At 38.6% G+C, this 20,530-nt stretch overlaps 1 protein-coding gene across 4 annotated transcripts in view; it reads right to left on the bottom strand.

The window, feature by feature from the left end:
* RALGAPB (Ral GTPase activating protein non-catalytic beta subunit) overlaps nt 1–20,530 on the bottom strand; it is a 110,522-nt gene that overhangs the window by 15,790 nt on the left and 74,202 nt on the right. For all 4 annotated transcript variants that reach the window (XM_010355346.2, XM_010355348.2, XM_010355347.2 and 1 more), the window contains 6 exons: nt 17,231–17,418; nt 14,876–14,982; nt 12,565–12,717; nt 9,711–9,920; nt 5,345–5,503; nt 1,112–1,277 (listed from right to left, as the gene is read on the bottom strand). In XM_010355346.2, coding sequence (XP_010353648.1) covers nt 1,112–1,277; nt 5,345–5,503; nt 9,711–9,920; nt 12,565–12,717; nt 14,876–14,982; nt 17,231–17,418 — 983 coding nt within the window. The remainder of the gene's footprint in view (nt 1–1,111; nt 1,278–5,344; nt 5,504–9,710; nt 9,921–12,564; nt 12,718–14,875; nt 14,983–17,230; nt 17,419–20,530) is intronic.

Raw genomic sequence — 20,530 nt, 5'->3', positions numbered from 1 at the left:
CTGATCAAATGACACAAAGCTTAACCAACCTCTGGAATTTTCAGTTACATGGGCAATAAATTATCTTCAAAATCTAAGGCAGTTTGGGTCACGTTTTCTGATACTTGCGACCATAAGTATCCAACTGATATATTTATCAAAATGAAAAATGTGCACTGGGCATAGGCATTATCCACTTTAGAGAGGTAATACTAACTTTCCAGTGACCTCAGGAGCCCAGGAACACAAAGCATTAGCCAGGTGGGGCAAAGGTCTTAAGTTTAAATTTATACTTGCTCTGGTACTTGTTATCCTGATTATAGTTCCTCAGAGGATCTGAGGGGATGGGCAAGAATCCTCAGAGATGGTCAGCTGTTTACTACAAAGGTTTTGGTATAATATCCCAAGAATCTAACCTTTAAGTATGACTCTTCTGATAGCCACAGTTGATAAAACACACTGGTTAACAGAAAACTACTTATCAGACAAAACATGCTTGTTAGGAAGCTGTATTGTTTGTATGGATGACCTATATTTATCACACCATTTGTATAGAAAATTGAATCTTATGCATATTATAAAAAAGGAACTTATCAGCATTGTAATAAGCCAGTCATTCTGTATTAATTAACTCTATCATTATGTGTATATATTTCATATACACTGAAAATGTCTAGAAGAATATATACACTAGTACTAAGTTACCCTGTCAGGACTGGGATTAGGGGAAGGATACTATTCCTCTATATACCTCTGTTTGTTTTTTAGAGTCAGGGAGTTGCTCTGTCACTCAGGCTGGAATGCAGTGGTATGATCACAGCTCCAACTCCTGGCCTCAAGTGATCCTCCCACCTCAGCCTCCTGAGCAGGCAGGACTACAAATACATGGCCCTCAAGCCTAGAAAATTTTTTCATCTTTTGTAGAGACGGTGTCTTGCTATGTTGCCCAGGCTGTTCTTGAACTCCTAGCCTCAGTCGATCCTCCTACCTGGCTTCTCAAAGGCAGGCATGCACCACTGCACCCAGCCTGGTTTTGTATTTTTAATAAGACTATAAATCATAGTAAAGGGGGAAAAAAAACAAGACTAACAAAACAAGCAACAACTGACATTTGAAACACTGTGAGTTTTACCTTGTTGAGATCCTTCACCATCATCACAACAATTAATAGACCAACTGGTAGAAACATGCCCAGTCCAACCAGGGTGTCTGCCCACATCTACTGACCAGCCAAGGGAAAGCAAAAATTCTAGGAAATGTGGCTGAACGGTTCTGGAAGACTCCACATTCTTCAAAATCTGAAATACATACCAATCATCAGCTATAATGAAGGAAGAAAAATAATGTATCAAAATAAATCTTCATAAAAATTGGTTAGCTTTGAAGCTTCTGACAAATCATGTCCAAGCTCAGAATCCATTTGAGGATATATCACGATAGAGAAAATGCATTCTCCAGAGTTAGACAGATTTGGATTGGCTGAGCCTTGGGCAAGTTTCTTACCCCCACTGCCTCAGTTTCTTAATCCATAAAGTAGAGATAATAACAATGGTTATGAAATAATGCAAGAAAAGCTATGAGCTCTCTTCCTAGCAAAACAATTACTGAACCAGCCATGTTTACTAAAAGATACTACGTCCTCACCTTCATGAAGTTTACTGTCTGGTTAATGAGAAACATTACATAGGGATGCAACTATTTAACTATAAATCTTGACAAAGGCTATAAAACCTACTAAAATTCAACAAACATTAGATGTAATTAATAAGTGAGTATGAAAATATCCTTTTCTTAGGCCAAAGAAGAGAATTTCAGGAAAAATGAAGTGGCCACAAAGTTCTCTCCTCTTCACTAAGCACTAAATGTAATGCGTGCACTTTCTACTGGCCTCACAAAGAGTCCCTCACTTTAAAACAGTGCTTCTCATCTAGGGATGATTTTGCTTTTCAGCGGACATCCAACATTTGGAGACATTTTTGGTTGTCATAACTGGTGAGGCACACTACAAACATCTAGTAGTAGAGGCCAAAGATGCTGCTAAATGTTCTAAAATACATAGGACAGCCCTCATAACAAAGAACTTATCTGGCCCAAGATGGCAATAGTGCTACTCTTGAAAAACTCATTTCTAAAGGAAGGAAAACAAGAAATTCCTTTGTAAATGAAAAATGAAAGGGGGAGGGTGGAGAGCAGAGTATATCAAAATCATCTGGGAAATGGCGTAAAAACAAGGTTCTCTTCACCTGCTCTAGACCTTCTACATTAAAATCAGCGAATGCGGAATCCTGGAATCACTATCTCTAAAAATTCCTCCAAATAACTATGATGCAGCCAGTCCACAGATCACTGATGTCATTCATATAACGCTAATCTATACCAAGATCATATAGAGGCCTGTGAAAGTCAAAATGTAAGAAGTTACATCCATTACATCTGACCCACTGCAAATCATCTCAAAGTCATTACCTCTTAAACACAAAACCAGTCTTTTTTGTTTTTTTCTTTTGAGACATAGTCTTGCTCTGTCGCCCAGGCTGGAGTGCAGTGGCGCAATCTCTGCTCACTGCAAGCTCTACCTCCTGGGTTCACGCCATTCTCCTGCCTCAGCCTCCTGAGTAGCTGGGACTACAGGCACCCACCACCACACCCGGCTAATTTTTTATATTTTTAGTAAAAACGGGTTTTACTGTGTTAGCCGGGATGGTCTCTATCTCCTGATCTCATGATCCGCCCACCTCAGCCTCCCAAAGTGCTGGGATTACAGGTGTGAGCCACCGTGCCCAGCCTAAAACCAGTCTCTTTAGAAGTGAACCTAGTTAGTTTACCCATATCCCTTCACATTTTTATGGGTGCCAAGAAACTGAGTTAACAACCATTTCTAGTTTTTGCTATTCAAATTTTTATCTAGAAGTAAAACTTTTAAATAAATAATTTTTGAAAATTTAGTCAAGAAGCAATAAGTGAATCCAATTCAACTTGCATGCCACTTCTGGCAGACAGAAATTAATCTTAATCTACCCTGTGGCTAGGGAAGGCAGGTCTCAGACATTCCAAAGGAGGTCTGAGGACATCTTCATTAATTCCTAGTTACCCTCAGCTTCTAAACAGCTAGGGAAACTGGACTGGGTTAGGAGGTGCCTCAAGCGTTTGTGTCTTCTTGTACAGGCAGGAGAAAGTGGCTCCATTATTCTCAAAGAATGCACTGACTTCCTTCAAAACAGATCCCCACCTCCAGAATTAATCCAATTTTATTTACTGAGGTTCTTCTAAGACACTTGAGTCCATCGGTCTCATCTTTGGTTACCACCAGCCCACCTTCTCTTAAGCTCCAAGTATATTAGACCCCATAATGAATTTTATGAAGATAAAATACTCTCTTTACCCTGAAGAATTTATACATTATTATTACTTTGTCAGTGACAATCTGCTTCTGCCTCCTTACCTACAGTTAATGCACACCTTAAATTACCAGCTAGAGTATCTTTCCCTCCAGGCCACCTTCTTAAAACCAGATTAGGTTTTCCCGTTATTGCTCCTAGAACGTGCTTTAACGACCATATTAGCAACCTTTACAACGGTTGGTTGCTTATTTAATCATCTGTCTTCGCCTCTATGCAGTTTTAGGGGGCCAGAAATCTTATAGATTTTGTTCACCTAACAACAGACACTTATTAACTTTATTGACTCAGTAACAAAAAAATAACTTTCTCATAAATCAGCCTTCTTTTCTAAGAGCTCACAAATCATTTGAAACAGTGCTTCTAGTGTAAACATTTGGAAACTTTGGTAAATTTCTTTAGGCATGCTAATTTGATTAGCTGATGGTCTTAAAATGACTACTACAGTAAAATTCCAGGATCATGCAGTCACAGTGCCCTACACATCTGAATACTACATTGTACAAGTCTTCCTTCAGTTCTTTCCTAGTTACAGTCAGTAACTTCCTGCCTATTCTATATTTCAATTATTCCTTTTCAAAAAACACTTCAAGTCTCCTGCCATTTTGCTCTCAGTTTTCCATTCTCACCTATCTTACATTTTTCTTCATCCTCCTCCTAGTCTTTTTGTTACACGTATCCAGGTATGTTTTACTTAAGTACCTCTGTTTTGTTTTGTTTTTGAGACGGAGTCTCGCTCTGTCGCCCAGGCTGGAGTGCAATCTCGGCTCACTGCAACCTCTGCTTTCCGGGTTCAAGGAGTTCTCCTGCCTCAGCCTCCCAAGTAGCTGGGACTATAGGTGCCTGCCACCACACCAGCTAATTTTTGTATTTTTAGTAGAGACAGGGTTCTACCATGTTGGCCAGGCTTGTCTTGAACTCCTGACCTCAGGTGATCCACCCACCTCGGCCTCCCAAAGTGCTGGGATTACAGGCGTGAGCCACCGCACCCGGCCAGTCCTTCTGTTTTTCTCCTTTATTTCAGGTGTTATTTCCCTCACTGCACACCACGCATTCCTCAACTGAAATGATTTGTTTCTGAAATTACTAGGAAGGTGAGCTGCTTCTCAAAAGGGGAACTGTTACTCGTTTCTATATCCTGGCATGCTGAGCCACAGGGAAGATGTTCCATAAATATTTGTTGCTGTTGCTTTATTCTTCTTGAGCCTTACTTTAACTTTTTATGACTACCCTTCTTTATTTCAGTTTATTTTGTCTTATGAATCTGAATTCCTTAAGGGGAAGAAAGATATCCTACAGCTCCTATTTAAATCACATTTCTTAAGGGTCAAAAGACTCAGGACTCCAAGTATCATAGTTTTGGTTAATTCTGTTTCCAAACTGGTTCACAGCAAGTCTTTAGGCATCGAGTATAAAACACTTCTTACCATAGACAAGTACATACCATGTAAAATTTTGGATATGAAAATGAAACTATTTAAGGAATGCGAGTCTCCTTCAAATTATCATGCCCAGAAAGGCACTGAAATGTGATAGCAGTCGCATCTCACTCCTGCTTGAGCTAACTAATAATTTTGAAGCTGCGTGCTATATGGACTCTAGACTGCATGTCACCACCAATAGTCCGTAAACTAATCTAACAGTGCTGGACACCACAGCTCATATCCTACAGTTTAATAATTTATATCCACTCACTAATCAATGTTATTTGATTAACCAATGCTCATTGTAAACCAATGAGCATTCCTGAAAAACAACTTTTGTAATCATCTGCTCTCCTGGCTCATCCTTTTTATCTTTAAACACTTGAGACTCTCCTTTGTTCTTGGGAGAACTTTCCAGCATTTCCCATTTCCTCAACTCTGGCCCAAATAAACTCTCCATATTAATTTTGCCTCAATTTTTTTCTCTAGACGTGTATTTATAGCACAAAAATATACCAAAAAAAAAAAATTCATAACTCTTACCTCTTGGTTCGTTTTCTGACCTGGCTTCATATAGAAAATAAAAACTGTGTCAAAAGGACGACATGGCAAGAGATCCAGATACCCAATGTCATCAAAAAATCCAGGTATTGTGGAATCAAGTGCAATAAGGTGAGGAGGTAGACGACTATTTGCAGGTTCCTGCCACCAAAAGAAGAAAGGAGAAATTATTACCTATTTTCTTGCATTGTTATAAAAACAATACTTGCTCATGGTTTAATAAAAATTAAATTAAAAAATGTAGAATGGTAGGAATAAACACAACCATAATCCTAAACTAAAGAAATTATTTAACATACTTCCTTTTAGTTCTTTTATTTGCCTCTTTTTAAATTAAACACAACTGAGATTATATTGTGCATATAATTTTGGATTCTGTTTTCTCTATAATATTGTGCTTTCTAGAACTTACCTTTAATGTACTTTTTTTCTCATTCATTACTGGTGAAATGTGAAATGGTACAGCTACTTTGGAAGACGGTTTGGCAGTTTCTTACAAAGCCAAACATACTCTTACCATGCAATGCAGCAACTGCACACCTTGGTATTTTCCCACATACATCCACACAAAAGCCTGCACACAAATGTTTATAGCAGTTTTATTCATAATAACCAAAATGTGGAAGCAACCAAGATGTCTTTCAATAGATGAAGGGATAAATCAACTGTGGTATATCCATACAATGGAGTATTATTCGGCAATAAAAAGAAATAAACCATCAAGTCAAAAAGACACATTAAACGCATACTGAATGAAGAAACGTTAAATGCATATTGATAAAAGTGAAAAAAGCCAGTGTGACAGGACTACATACTGTATGATTCCAACTATATGACATTCTGAAAAAGGTAAAACTATAGAGAAACAGTACAAAGACCAGTGGCTGCTAGGTTTTGAGTGAGGAGTGAAGAGGGAGGAATGAGGAGTGAAGAGGGAGGAATGAGTAAGTGGAGTACAGTGGATTTTTAGGGCAGTAAAACTATTTGTACAATTGTAATGGTGGACACATGTCATTATACACTTGTCAAACCCCAGAGACCTGTACAGCACAGAGTGAACTCTATTGTAAATCACTAACTTCAGTTAGTAATGCACCACTATAGGTTCCTCAATCATAACAAATGCACCACATCAATGCAAGATGTTGATAACAGGCAAACTGGGCTGTGGGGAAGGTATATGACAGCTCTCTACCCCTTCTGCTCGATTGTTCTGAAAACCTAAATCTTCTCTAAAAAAATTAAGTCTACAAATTTTTCAGAAATGCATGTTCGTTTTGTTTTCCTCTTAATCCCCTATCTTCTTTGAGATTTTGATCTTGCCAAACAAGGTTTTGCTAACCACAGCATATCTTTCAGAAAAGCATCCTCCAGAGAAAGCAAGAATGACTGTCTTTCACACTGGCAAGGATTGAGTCTAGCCTTCTAGTCAATTACATAACATTCCTAGCAAGGTCTAGGGCAATATTCTATAATCAAAGACATTAATATTTCTGTAGTCAAACAGAAGTGTATTCACACTAAGTGACATAAAACTACAAACAGCCTCATGTCAATTCAGGTCCAATTTTGCCACTAAATGAATTTACTACAAATATATAAAAAATTTTCCAGTTTTCAGTTTTTACTTTGAAATCATGGACAAGGAATTGTGGGCCTGAAGCATGTTGTAATACACCTTGTAGACCAGAATGTCCTCATTCTTCTTTTTTTTTTTAAAGTAAGGTATTTCCTCAGCTTATTCTTCTGTATGATCTTCTAATCTAGGAACATAACATTTACATATTTTATATCTCTTAATAATTTTTAAAAGTTTCTTCCTCTGGGTCTTGTACATACTTTGTTAGGGTAACTTTTGTCAATATCACGGCTGCAAATGGGGCATTTTTGCATTGTATTTTTAACTGAATATCATAGACATAATTACTAATTTTTGTACTTTTGTGTACGGCAATCTTAACTCTCATTTATTTTAAACATTTTATTGATTTTCTTATGGCTGTCAAACTAGAAGTCATATTACCTACAAACTGTCTTCTCATTTCCAATGATTTTTACCTGTTAGTTTAACATTTCATTGACTTTCCTCATTTTTATACTGTACTGTAGTTACATAAGAATTTATCATCCCAGGAAGGTCCTCATATCTTTATTTTGCAATTTCCTGCTAATCTATAATTATTTAAAACTAGAAAGTTTAAAAAACGTCATTGACTAAAAAATTATCGTTGTTAAATAGTAGTCAAGGTAGACAATTTTTACCTCTGATTTTAACAAAAGATTCCTCTAGTTTGCTCCTGGGTTGTCATTTAGATAAATCTTTTAAAATAAGAACCTACACTAGTAGTGCTGGCTTAGTTTGTTATTTTTTAAAAAATCAGAATATGATTCTAGTAAATACTGACTTACTGTTTCACTGACTGAACTGCTAATGGGACCAAATTATTTTCTTAATAGCTTTATTAATATTTCCTGATAATTAATTGCTAAGTTCCTGGGATAAACCTTACTTGATCATGGAAGACCATTTACTTAACATGCTATTAATTCAGAACTAAGTTTGCTTAACATTCCCTTTAATACTTTTGTAAATATATTCATAAGTAAAACTGGTTTGTAGTTTTGTATGTATGAATTGTCAAGTTTTAGTTATTAGAAATATTCTAAGGTTCATAAAATAAACCAGGTAACTTTATTTTTCCTATGTTCTCATACAGAAAAGAAAGCATGAGAATTATTTTCTTAAAAGCTTAAAAGTTTCAGCTAGAACAGATAACAGAAGTGGAAAACTATAATCTCAGAGACAAGGCTATTACAGCCTTTCTTGTGTCCCTGAAGTCCATAGGAAGCATTAATTTTCTTCTAGTATATTTTTATTTACTGTTTCTACTCTGTTCAATTTTCTCCACTAGGAATATCACTAATGATTTGTAAGTTGCATCTTTTTTCCTTCCCTTCCATATTTACCACTATATTTCTTATAATTTTCCTCTCTCTGCTCTTCTATTCTGCATTTTAAGTTTTTATGTTCATATTGCAATTTTCTACAAAAAAAAATGCAAAAAATATTTTCCCTCTATATGCTGAAATACAAAATCAAATAGCAATGTCCCCATTACTTTCCTACAAAGCTAAATGGCCTATAACCAGGTAGTTCCTAGGGAGTAAGGGCAGGGGACAACTTATGCAATAAGCAACTTCTTGCTTGGCAATCTTCAGTTGTACTTTTCAAAACAGGACTTAGAATAAATTCCAAGTCCACCTCCAGACAAGTTATTTCACATTTTTGAGCCTCTATGTCCACATCTATAAAACAGGAATAGCATCACTTGTCTTGTAAATTTTTTTTTTTTTTCCAAGAGACAGGGTCTCACTCTATCAACCAGGCTGGAGTATAGTGGAGTGACCATAATTCACTGTAACCTCGAACTCTCAGGCTCAAGCAATCCTCTTGCCTCAGACTCCTGAGAAGCTAGGCGTGCCATCATATCCAGCTAATTTTTAAAAACAATTTTTTGGAGAGATGGGGGTCTCACTATGTTGTCCAGGCTGGTCTCGAACTCCTGGCCTCATATGATCCTCCTGCCTTGGGCTCCCAAAGTGCTGGGACTATAGGCATGAGCCACCGCACCTGGCTGTAAAATTGTTTTAAGGCTAATGGAATTAAGAAGAATGGCAATATTTACCTTATAGGCTGGCTTACTTTGTGCTAAGTACTATACCAAGTATCTTCCACGAGTGAACACATTTAATCTTCACATGATCAATGAGATGGATACTTTTATCACCCTCACTTTATAGATGATGAGGAACTAAGACAAGACGAGAAACTCACCAAAGACCACATAGCTGGCAAGCAGTGATTCCAGGACATAAAGCCAGATAGTTTGATCTTACAAATTGGACAATATAAGAAGTGCTTGACTTACAAATACTACAATATTAACTTCATTCTTTTCTAAAAGTGGCATGAAAGAGCAAAGTTAATTGTAGCTTATATTTTTAGTCATAATGCTTAGTAGGGGAAGATTTTTAACATTCTTTTTCTAATTATCTGTAGATTTCATTAACATGGGTACTGTGTTATCTAGGAAAATTCAGAGTTAGGTGTATTATCAAACCAGTCCCCTCAGACTCAGAACTCTGAATGCATTCATGGGGTGACCTGTCCTGGAGCACAAACTATAACCTACAGCAGCACAGAATTTCATTTATTTGTATGCAAGGTAAAATTTTAACTTGTTTTTTTTTTTTTAATTTGCTTATATCCTCATAAAAATATTTTAGTTATTGTCAGCTGAATGTTAACTTGTGAATATATTTATTCATCAAAGTTCATGAAAATTACCTTCAATGCTTCTAAGGACAAAAATCCAAAGTGTGAGAGGAAAAGGCGGGCTGTTTGGAATTCCTGGGCAGGAGGCGGGGGCTTGCAATCCGTAACTGGGTCAGGAAAGCTTCTCTTCTGCAATTCCTCCTCACTCTGTTGCTCAAGGTGTATTTCATAAGCAATCTGTTGGGCCATGCCACTCCTTAATTTTTCATGTCTCTCTTCTAACTGAAATAAACCAAATACTTCATTTTTTGAAAATGTTATGAAACTAATAAGGCCAATCTTAATTTTTTTTTTTTTGAGACTGAGGTCTCTATGTTGACCAAGCTGAACTCCTGGGCTCAAGTGATCCTCCTGCCTTAGGTTCCCAAAGTGCTGGGATTACAGGCATGAGTCCCACTGTACCTGGCTAAGTCAATCTTAATTTTAAAATGAAAATAAAGCTACAAGCAACAAAGAAAATGAAGATAATTTTCAGTGATCAACATTGATTCAGTTCAATACAGAGTATGCCATTAAACAAACATGGTTCAAGGTTAAAACAAACACCAAAAAAACTTCCCTATACCTTCAACAATTGCTTCTTCATGTTCTCACTGTAAATGAAAACATTCAGTCTCTGGTTCCCTTCAAATAGGCAAGAAATGGGGTAGAGTTGTCACTCTCACCCCTCGCTTCCAGATCACTGTCCATCTTCACCCTGACGTGCTCCCTGCGTTTGGAATTCTTCATCCATATGGATTACATGACTGTACTCTTAGAAACTCCTCCCACCTTTTCTTCTGATCAATCCTTGTTTAAAATTCCATCCCCTGGTGAGTGACAATCCTTCTAACAATCTGGCTCAGGATTCTACAAGCTCCTCAACCTTCACAACTTTGGCCATCCATGAAAACAAACTTGAACCTGAGATGTGCCCTGCTTTCCAGGGCTGTAAGTCTGAAATTCCCTCTCCAATCATAAGCCCCTTGTGCAGCTCCTATCCCTTCACTTCCTGAGCTCATGCTCTACTTTTGCTGGGGGGCACTCAACCCCACCCCCTGCCTTCCCACTCCATTAGCATCCTTCTGGCTTTATCTGCTTTCCAAATAAGCTGAAGCCCCCACGTCTAACAGCCAAATACCTTCTCCTTAAGCACATTAAACGGCTGTGTTGAACCTTCTCCTTCCAAATTTCCACACCTGTCAATCTCCACACCAGTCAAATTCTTATGCTTCCAGATCCCAAGGACTTTTGAAGAAAGTCAGCAGAGTGAGTTAAATAACTTCACTATAGATAATGCTACTTAACCTCAGCTGGACTGCCTGGCAATTTTTAAGAACTGTCTTGGATCCCCTATTACACTGCCAAGAACCAGGATTAAAATTTTCATAAACTTCTTCAATTTCCCTCCTTTCCTCTCTAAATGTCTCTGAACCTTCACCTACTCTCTCCTTCTGTCTTAGAAGTATCTCTTTTCTAGACTAGACTCTTGACCCTACTGCTTCTATTACTTGTAAGTCCCACTGCCCATCTTACAGTGTTAGCCAGATCCCTCTCTCCTGGTTTCTTCCTTCAATCTATAAGCATGTTCATAATCCTCACATCCTTGAATGTAAAAAAAATATTTAAAAACTAGCCTCTTCTGGCCAGGTGCAATGGCTCATGCCTGTAATTCCCAGCATTTTGGGAGGCAAAGGCAGGTGGATCACCTGAGGTCAGGAGTTCGAGACCGGCTTGGCCAAATGGTGAAACCCTGTCTCTACTAAAAATACAAAAATTGGCTGGGTGTGGTGGTGTGCACCTGTAATCACAGCTACTCAGGAGGCTGAGGCAAGACAATCACTTGAACCCGGGAGGCAGAGATTGTAGTGAGCTGAGAATGTGCAACTGCACTCCAGTCTGGGCAACAAGAGCAAAACTCCATCTCAAAAAAAAAAAAAAAAAAAAAAAAAAACCAACAAAAAAAAACTAGTCTCTTCTTTCCTTAACAAGGCCATTTCCTTCTATAATATTACCCATTCTGTACCCTTCCCTTTACTGTTAACAGTGTGGTTTCTATTCACTGCCTCTCCCTCAATACATTCACTCCCCAGCCCTTTGAACTCTCCCTCCTACTGTACACACCTGTTCTCAAAGGTCACCTACATTTCATGCCAAAATCCAGGGAACTTTTTCTATTCTTTCTTCTCCCTGGTCTCTTCAGCACTGGCTAGTGTAGCTCTTCCTCCATTCCTGCTCTTCTGTTCTCTCATGTCCTGATATACTTCTGTCCCCGACTTCTTAAAATTATTCTCCCTTGACCTAAGAGCCAGTTATCTTAATTAACTCTCTAAATTAATCTAAAGCCAAATACATTTTCCCCATCTTCCCAAACCTATCCTCTTCCTAATCTTCCTAATGTCTATATTTCTGTAAATGGCACTGATATTTGTTACTCAAGCTCAAAATCTGAAATTCTTTGGTTCTTCTCCTTCCCTCATCAATTCAAGACTGCTTGGATCTGCCTCCACAATACATTTTATATATTAAACTTCCATATCAGTGAAATAGTCCTTCCTTTCTTATAAGGACTTGGATTGTCATAATAGTCTCTGAACTGGTCTTCCTTCTCCAAATAACTCTACTAACAGAGTCTGATCATGTCACGACACTACTGAAACCTACCATGAACAGCCAGGCAGCCCAGTGACAGCTCTAAGAGATGTGCAGTTCCTTTTGATCAGCCACAATCTATATTCGTCTTAAACACGGCAACCTCCTGGATGATGGAGACCCATGTCATCTTATAAATCATCTCCAACAACACTAAAAGCATTGGCTTGACCATGGAAGTTGTAAGAATGTTTCTATTCGTCCCCTTGACGACAGCTAAAAATAATGTACTTACTTCTTCAGTGACTATTTCATGCAAATCTGGAATGCTGAGATCTGCTTTCACAAAAGGTATCTTGTCCACCTCTTCAGGAAATGGCCGGTGTTTCACAGAATATTTAAATCCAACATCATTTTTAGGAACTGGGCGAGGCTCAGGCACAAAAAGCTGTTAAAACAAGTAACATTTTGTTTATTATATAGGGTCCAACACCCATCTGTAATGACATAGATTTCCCTGGTCTCTTAGATGGCTGTGTTTCCCTAGGATTACATTTCACAAAAACTCACTCAGCAACTGCAAACGCTACAGATAACAGTAAAGGAAAGTAGCCTGTGCCCCTATGTACTCTATTTTTCTAAAAATATTCACCGACTTCTTATAGATCTCATGACTGACAAATGGGCTGTGGACCTCTACTGCTGTAGGCCTGAATCTCCCACATTCAGTGGTAATCCAGTGGGTAAAGCATTTTGGAGCTTTAAGACTCAAACTTTTGGCCGGGCGCGGTGGCTCAAGCCTGTAATCCCAGCACTTTGGGAGGCCGAGACGGGCGGATCACGAGGTCTGGAGATCGAGACCATCCTGGCTAACACAGTGAAACCCCGTCTCTACTAAAAAATACAAAAAACTAGCCGGGCGTGGTGGCGGGCGCCTGTAGTCCCAGCTACTCGGGAGGCTGAGGCAGGAGAATGGCGTAAACCCGGGAGGTGGAGCTTGCAGTGAGCTGAGATCCGGCCACTGCACTCCAGCCTGGGCGACAGAGCGAGACTCCGTCTCAAAAAAAAAAAAAAAAAAAAAAAAAAAGACTCAAACTTTCTTCCCCAGGGGCTCTCACATCATTCCATATAATTAAAGACAAGCTTGGCTTCACTGGGCATCTCTAGAAAGTGATTTTAACAAGAACCTTAATATGGCTTAATTGAGAGTATGGGCACCAAATCTAGGTCTCCATAGCTCCAAATCCATGCTTTAATATATACATGGTGAATGCTAAACAAATTTTAGCTCCTTTCCTGGTCCCCTTCCTCTTCAGTCTTCAATGCTAACTTATTAAATTACAGAGTTGCTGACAGAATGTGATCTGTACCCCCAAGAAAAAATAGACGAGTGTTCCTTACTGGGTGAAAAACACATCTCATCTAACAAAGACATCTAAGATATTAAATGATTTTAGGCACATGCTCCAATTTTGTGGTGTCTCTTAAATGCTGGTGAAATATTAAGTCATATTTAAAATTTTTAGTAGCAGAAGTAAAAGCTTACAATGTTATTAAGTGAAAAGAGCAGTGCACAAAATTACTCAAATTCTATTCAAGTGTTATTGTTTATGAAAAGAAAAAAATGGGAAGGAAATCCAGTAAAATATTAGCAGTGGTTATATTCCTCTGGGTAGTGAGTAAAGGTGATTTAAAATTTCTTCGTTATCTGAATTTTCCAACTTTTCAAGTATTATTCACATAATTACAAATGTAATAAAATAAACTGCACCCCAAAAGATTTCATTAAATTATACACAGCATATATATGTGTGTGTGTCTGTGTGTGTGTGTGTGTGTATATATATATATATATTTTTTTTTTTTTTTAATTAGGCTGGGTGTGACAGCTCACATCTGTAATCCTAACACTTTGGGAAGCTGAGGTGGAAAGATCACTTGAAGACAGGAGTTTGGGATCAGCCTGGGCAACAAAGCAAGACCCTGTCTCTACAAAAAATTTTAAAAATGAGCTGGGTGCCATGGCATGTGCCTATAGTCTCAGCTACTCAGGAGGCTGAGACAAGAGGATCACTGGAGCCCAGGAGTTTAGGCTGCAGTGAGCCATGATTACACCACTGCACTCCAGCCTGGGCAACAAACAAGACCCTGACTCTTTAAAAAAAAAAAAAAAATGTATACACTATATTACCAATTACTATGTAAGAACAAATCATATAAAACAATGTGAAACTAAGTCCTGTTGCTGGACACATCAGAAGTCCCGCCCAATTTTTTTCACATATGGTATATATCTGACTTTTATTACATGTAAAATTACATGGAAAAAAACTGGGGCCACTGTCCACAACAGCAATTACTCCTAAGTAGATGCCAGGATGACCTGCAAAGCTTTTTGAAAAGACACCTGCCTTGAAGATGTCTTTAAAGAGTAATTGAGTAGATCTGGAATTCTAGGTTCCTAGATGATTCTGATATGAACCCACTGACTGAGAATCTGGCTAGGGATCAAAAATATTTATTTGATCTGTGTTTTCTGTTGGAATGTTATCTAACCTTTAAATTACAAAACACACACACACTTCCCTGTAACTTCTGATGAATACCTTCTGATTTGCTTTTGCTCCTCTGGGTAAAAGACAAAGCTGTTGTGCCCAAGCAAGTCTTCCAGACATCCCCCGGACCAGCACAGTGACAGAGGGGAAAAAATCATCTAGAATAAAATATGTATATAAAAGTTTTAATTTCAGACAACAATCATTTAAAATAAACTTGTTATCAACTGCAGAGCTTCTCACAATCAAAGGCCCAACAGTGTTTCCTAAGCTTTGATCTTTTGTGTACCACCTCTGTGGTTTCTGCCATACCCATGTACTGTAAGTACTATTACTTTACATCAACCACTATTGTGCATCTCTAAATGGAAAATCATGAATTTTGGCATGCTAATTATATAATTTTAAAGCATATGCTTAAAAAAACATAAAATTATATTCACTAATATATCAACTAAGATCATCTCACATACCTCCAGTGGTACATGTACACATTTGTGGGAAACACTGTCCAGTAAATACTCTTAACCTCCCAATGTTGGGAACACTTTAAGTGCAGAAAGATAGACTGGATGTTTGCAGTGTTAGTGTTATATTTGCCCATGCCTTTGTGTACCACTGCCCACCACAGAGAGACACTGTTCCATCTTAGCAGAAGTTCAGGGGCATGGTGGGGGTGAAAAAAAAAACTCAGAATGGACTTCCTGAGTGACCCAGATCCTTCTTTTTATTCTTCTGTCTCAGGTGTGGGAGTCAAACGCCTTCAAATTTCTCTATAATTTCTTATTATTACAATAAACTACTAAAATGTCCTTGTAAATCTATACAATTCCAACGGCTTATATTTTTGGTAAACTTCCTATGCAATGAAATTATTTGGAATGAAAGTAGGAGAGTCTTTAAAAGCTGGAAAAAGGCCAGGAAGCCTGAAGGGGACACTGGGATTTTGCAGACTCCTCAGCGGATGGCTTGGGAGTAGGAGGCTGGAGGAATCATGAATAGGCACAGGCTAGGAAAGAAAGTCAAGCAAGCTCCAGGTCTAGGGTAGAAAAGGATGAAATGCCTGTAGAAAAGACTTGGGAGTAGCACTTCTGAAGTTAGGCAGTAATAAAACGCACCATTCTATTTGATATTAATGTCACGGCATCTCACCACAACACAACAGAAGGTTATGATGGTATTCTTTTCATCTCAAACTACAGGGAAATGTCTCACTTTCACTTTATGGATTTATGAGCTCCTACTCACATAATCAACAAAATTAGCACAGGACTCTTCACCTTTACAAAGGCAAGAAGGCAAATCTTTAATCACTGAGTAAGTCCTATCACTGCATGACAATAACAGAAAGGGACAATACAGGGTTTAGAAAATCTGGGCTCTAGTCCCAAGTAACCCTGGGCAAGTCATATACCCTCTGTGAGCCTGTGTTTTTCACTCATAACTAAGGGAATTGTGCACCAAGTCACTTTATACCCATGGGTCACTTTATACCCACATATTCTGTAACCTTCACTCTCCTTCCCCTTCCCAGCAACAAGGGTCTGAGAACATGCTTCTTTTACATACTGGCTGATGCCAATTACCATCAGAAAAAAAAAAAATGTACTTGTGGATAGTTTGGGTCGCAGTTTTTATCACATATTGTGAGATGGCTTATAACTGAGAGGGAGGGAAAGGAGGAAAACAGTGCATGTTGTGCTGATGGAAAATCACTGCAGAGTTTTCAGTAGGGCGCTGCATGGTCATTTGTAGTTGAGGATGAATATGATGGTGGCAGCAAGTAGGATGGAAGTAGGGAAAACACAGGTTAGAACTGGCATGGGGTTTGAGGGTTGGAGGAATCACAGTAGGTAGGAAACAACTGTAATAATCTAGGTGAGAAATATTAAGGACCTGCACTTCGATGTATCGGGAAAATACAGAGGAAAGGAAATATCCAAAGGTCCCTGGGAAGATGAAAACTTAGAAACTAATTACATAAGTGAGTAACAGGAAGGAGCAGGTAAAGATAACTCCTCAAATTTCTAGCCTATGTAGGTGGCACCAACAATTGATACAGAACATGAGGAGTGAGAGGGAGGGGAGCAGAGGGGCAGGATCCAAAGTTTAAAGGGGAAGAAAAAGTGACAAAGATAAACACCACAATGGATCCCACTAACATATCACCTTTTATAAAACTACAGAGCTAGTTCAGATGCACATCAAGAGCCTTTAAAAGACTCTATCTAATATGTATATTCTACTTTTTGGCCTCCTATTTTTCAGGTGCTATCGTCCCACAGCTAGAAGTCTTTCTGACCTACTTTGAATCTGTAGGCTGTCCTTCCCAGATCCTGGAAACAGTTTCATGGTACTGGTAACACTGATTAAGCAGTAGAGAAGGCTCAAAGTACTAAAACTTACTCTGCTCATTTCCAAGAGGTTGTTCCAGCATTGCCAGGATGACACTGTTATCCAAGACAAAGTACCGGAAACTATGCTTGTTTATGGTTGGCAGCCTGGAGTATTTAATCAAAGTGGTCTCATTCACAAGACTACAAGGAGAGGCAGGACCACTAGGTGAAGGAAATGCGCCGAGCAACTGCATAATGCTACAGAGAATGGAAAAGATAACAGTTAATTCCCAAAGTAAAATCTTCAGTTTACCTTGTGCATCAATGTGTCCCCTTTCACTCTTCTGAATTTTAATGGACCACAGCCATGCTTCTTGACAGGTCAGATTTACTCCTTGTAGTGAATGCCATGGCATACTGTCCAGACTCTCCCCTCCAAGATTAAAAAGCCCTTTACCCCAGATGCATACTTGTATGTCTATTTCAGAGTCATTTAATCTGCCTTTCCAGCCTGGTCCATATCCAGAAGAGAAAATGCGGTTAAGCTGGTATAATTTGATCTCAGTGACCTATTCCCTTACAGGCAACCTATTTGATTTGACATCTTAGAATCTTGCATGGAATACAGCAAGCTCGTATTCCATATGCTTTTATTTATTTATTTATTTATTTATTTATTTATTTATTTATTTATTTATTTATTTTTGAGACAGTCTCGCTGTCACCCAGGCTGGAGCGCAGTGGCGCGATCTCAGCTCACTGCAAGCTCCACCCTGGGTTCATGCTATTCTCCTGCCTCAGCCTCCCGAGTAGCTGGGACTATAGGCGCCCGCTTCAACATGTTAGCCAAGATGGTCTCGATCTCCTGACCTCATGATCCGTCCGCCTCAGCCTCCCAAAGTGCAGGGATTACAGGCGTGAGCCACCGCGCCCAGCTCCATATGCTTTGTGACAACCATCTCTATCCCATTTTAGAAAACCAAAGCCATATTTTCTCATTATTGATCTCCTGGTGTTTAAAAGCCATATTTTCTCATTATTGATCTCCTGGTGTTTCTCCTGTTTTCTGCAAACCATTAGAGGCCTGAACTAATGCCAAGTTCTCCTGGTCCCTGAAGTTCTGAGACAGTCTTCCTTTTAAGAGGAGAGGAAATGGAAGAAAAATAATCTGTTGAGCAATGTCCCTTTCCATTGTTAGAGATCTTTGGGTTCACACCTCAGAGTGAAAGAGGAGAGGCCACTCAAGCTGAGAGTTGAGATGACAAATGTGTTGTGGAATCCTGGTTTTCCAAATGAGATGCATATGAAGGGGTGGATGATATTAGAACCACAAGATAAAATCTTTGTTTTAATTTTAAGATTCTTTCTGTGCTGCAGTTCCTTCATTATAAAATAGGAATAATAATGGTACCTATCTGATGGAATTGTTATAATATTATGTGATATAATATCATATCACAACAATTCACATAATATCCTAATAATCCTATTCTCATAGGTACCACTATTATTCCCATATACCATTATTATTCCCATTTCATATTATATGAAATGCTGTTTCATATAATATCATGAACTTGTAGATAGATTTAAAAATCCCTGTGGACTTGAAGGAAATGTTCTGACAATGTGCTTTGTGGGTCTATCTGTTCAATATTTTTATCAATGTATTTAGAACACACAGGATATGCTCATTAAATGTGCAGTTGACCAAAAGCCGAGCTGCAGAGATAATATACCATAGAAACAGTTGAAATCCAAAAGAATCTTAAAGACTAAAAATAATGAGGTAAATCTTAGATGAAGAAATTTCAGGTTTAAATGTAAAGTTCTGTGCATTACTTTCAAACACTCCCAAACAAGTACAGGATGAGAAAAACAGATGAAAGGTAAACGTGTGGAAAAAAAACTCAAGGATTTTAGTTGACTTAATGCAAATCACCAAGTTCTCAAAAATGCAATGCAGTCTGAGTACATTTTAATGAAAACGTAATATTATACAGAGTTTAAAGGTCATTAAAACATATCTAGAATATTGTACTCTGCTAGGTGCAGGTGGCTCACACCTCTAATCCCAGCACTTTGGGAGGCCGAGGCGGGTGGATCACCTGAGGTCAGGAGTTCGAGACCAGTTTGGCCAACATGGTGAAATCCCGTCTCTACTAAAAATACAAAAATCAGCAGGGTGTGGTGGCACGTCCCTGTAGTCCCAGGTACTCGGGAAGCTGAGGCAGGAGAATTGCTTGACTCTGGGAGGCAGCAGTTGCAGTGAGCCAACATCATGACATTGCACTCCAGCCTGCGTGACAGGGCGAGACTCCGTCTCAAGAAAAAAAATAAAAAATAATAGAGTATTATACTCTGTAAACCACCTGTAAGAGGCGCATAGTCAAACCTATGCCAGTTGAGAATACCCAGGATGATTAAGGTAGTTGAATCTTTGTAATATTTAAAAAAAACAAAAAACAAAAAAAACCTGAAGGTAATGGCAGAAGTGAACCAGAGAGAACATGAGGACTGCTTTTGGATACTGCTACTGCCTGGACAAAAAGGATTTAATGATCAAAAGTATGAATCAGAACCAATGCATAGAAGTGGGAGAGATTTTAGCTCGATGTAAAGTATCAAGTCTTTAACAAAATGAAATAGGCAAGCTTGGGGGTTAGAAAATCTCCAAATTAGAGGCTAAATAACTTGGTACACATGTCTTAAAGGTGACAGGCAAAGGGACTGTTGAAATGACTTCCAAGAGCCCTAATCCTGAATTTGTATTAGTGTACACAGAGGGGAAAAAAAACCTAACCAGCTAATCTGTACTCCATAATTTTCTACTATGTGTTCAGCATTGTGTTGGCAAAGAGGCCAACGTGGTCTCTACCAAGACTGGGGAGACAACACTAGCACACATCACACATAACCAGGTACAATCATGACAGTATAAAATTCCATGCTGTGCATTAGGGTCAGAGAGAATGAGCACAGAAGTGCAGACAAGAGTCATCTTTAGAAGCGGAATAACCAAAGGCCCCATGGAGGTAGCTAGATTTGCTATAAGCACTGAACAGTGGAGGATATAGCCAAAGGAAGAAAAAAGAGGTCCTGAAACCCAGGGGAAGAGCATAAACAGGTATAAGCACAGCCAGTTCATAGCCACAGTGCTCTGTCAGGCCTGACAACGGTAGAAGAGACAAGCTGCAAAGCAGTGGTGGAAAAGATCAGATAGTGCCCTTGAAAACCAAATTGAGGAGTGTAGACAACAAGGAAGGAAACAGATCTACCCAAGGTTTTCAATCATTCAAGCAGTAGAATCAAAATTGTGCTTAAGGACAATGAGTTTTGCAATAGAATAAAAGATGAACAAGAAGGGCTA

Source organism: Rhinopithecus roxellana, chromosome 13, assembly GCF_007565055.1.
Source record: "Rhinopithecus roxellana isolate Shanxi Qingling chromosome 13, ASM756505v1, whole genome shotgun sequence".
Classification (NCBI taxonomy): Eukaryota; Metazoa; Chordata; class Mammalia; order Primates; family Cercopithecidae; genus Rhinopithecus; species Rhinopithecus roxellana.
Note: the sequence above shows the minus strand (reverse complement) of the source record. Positions and strands in the feature narration are given on the sequence as shown.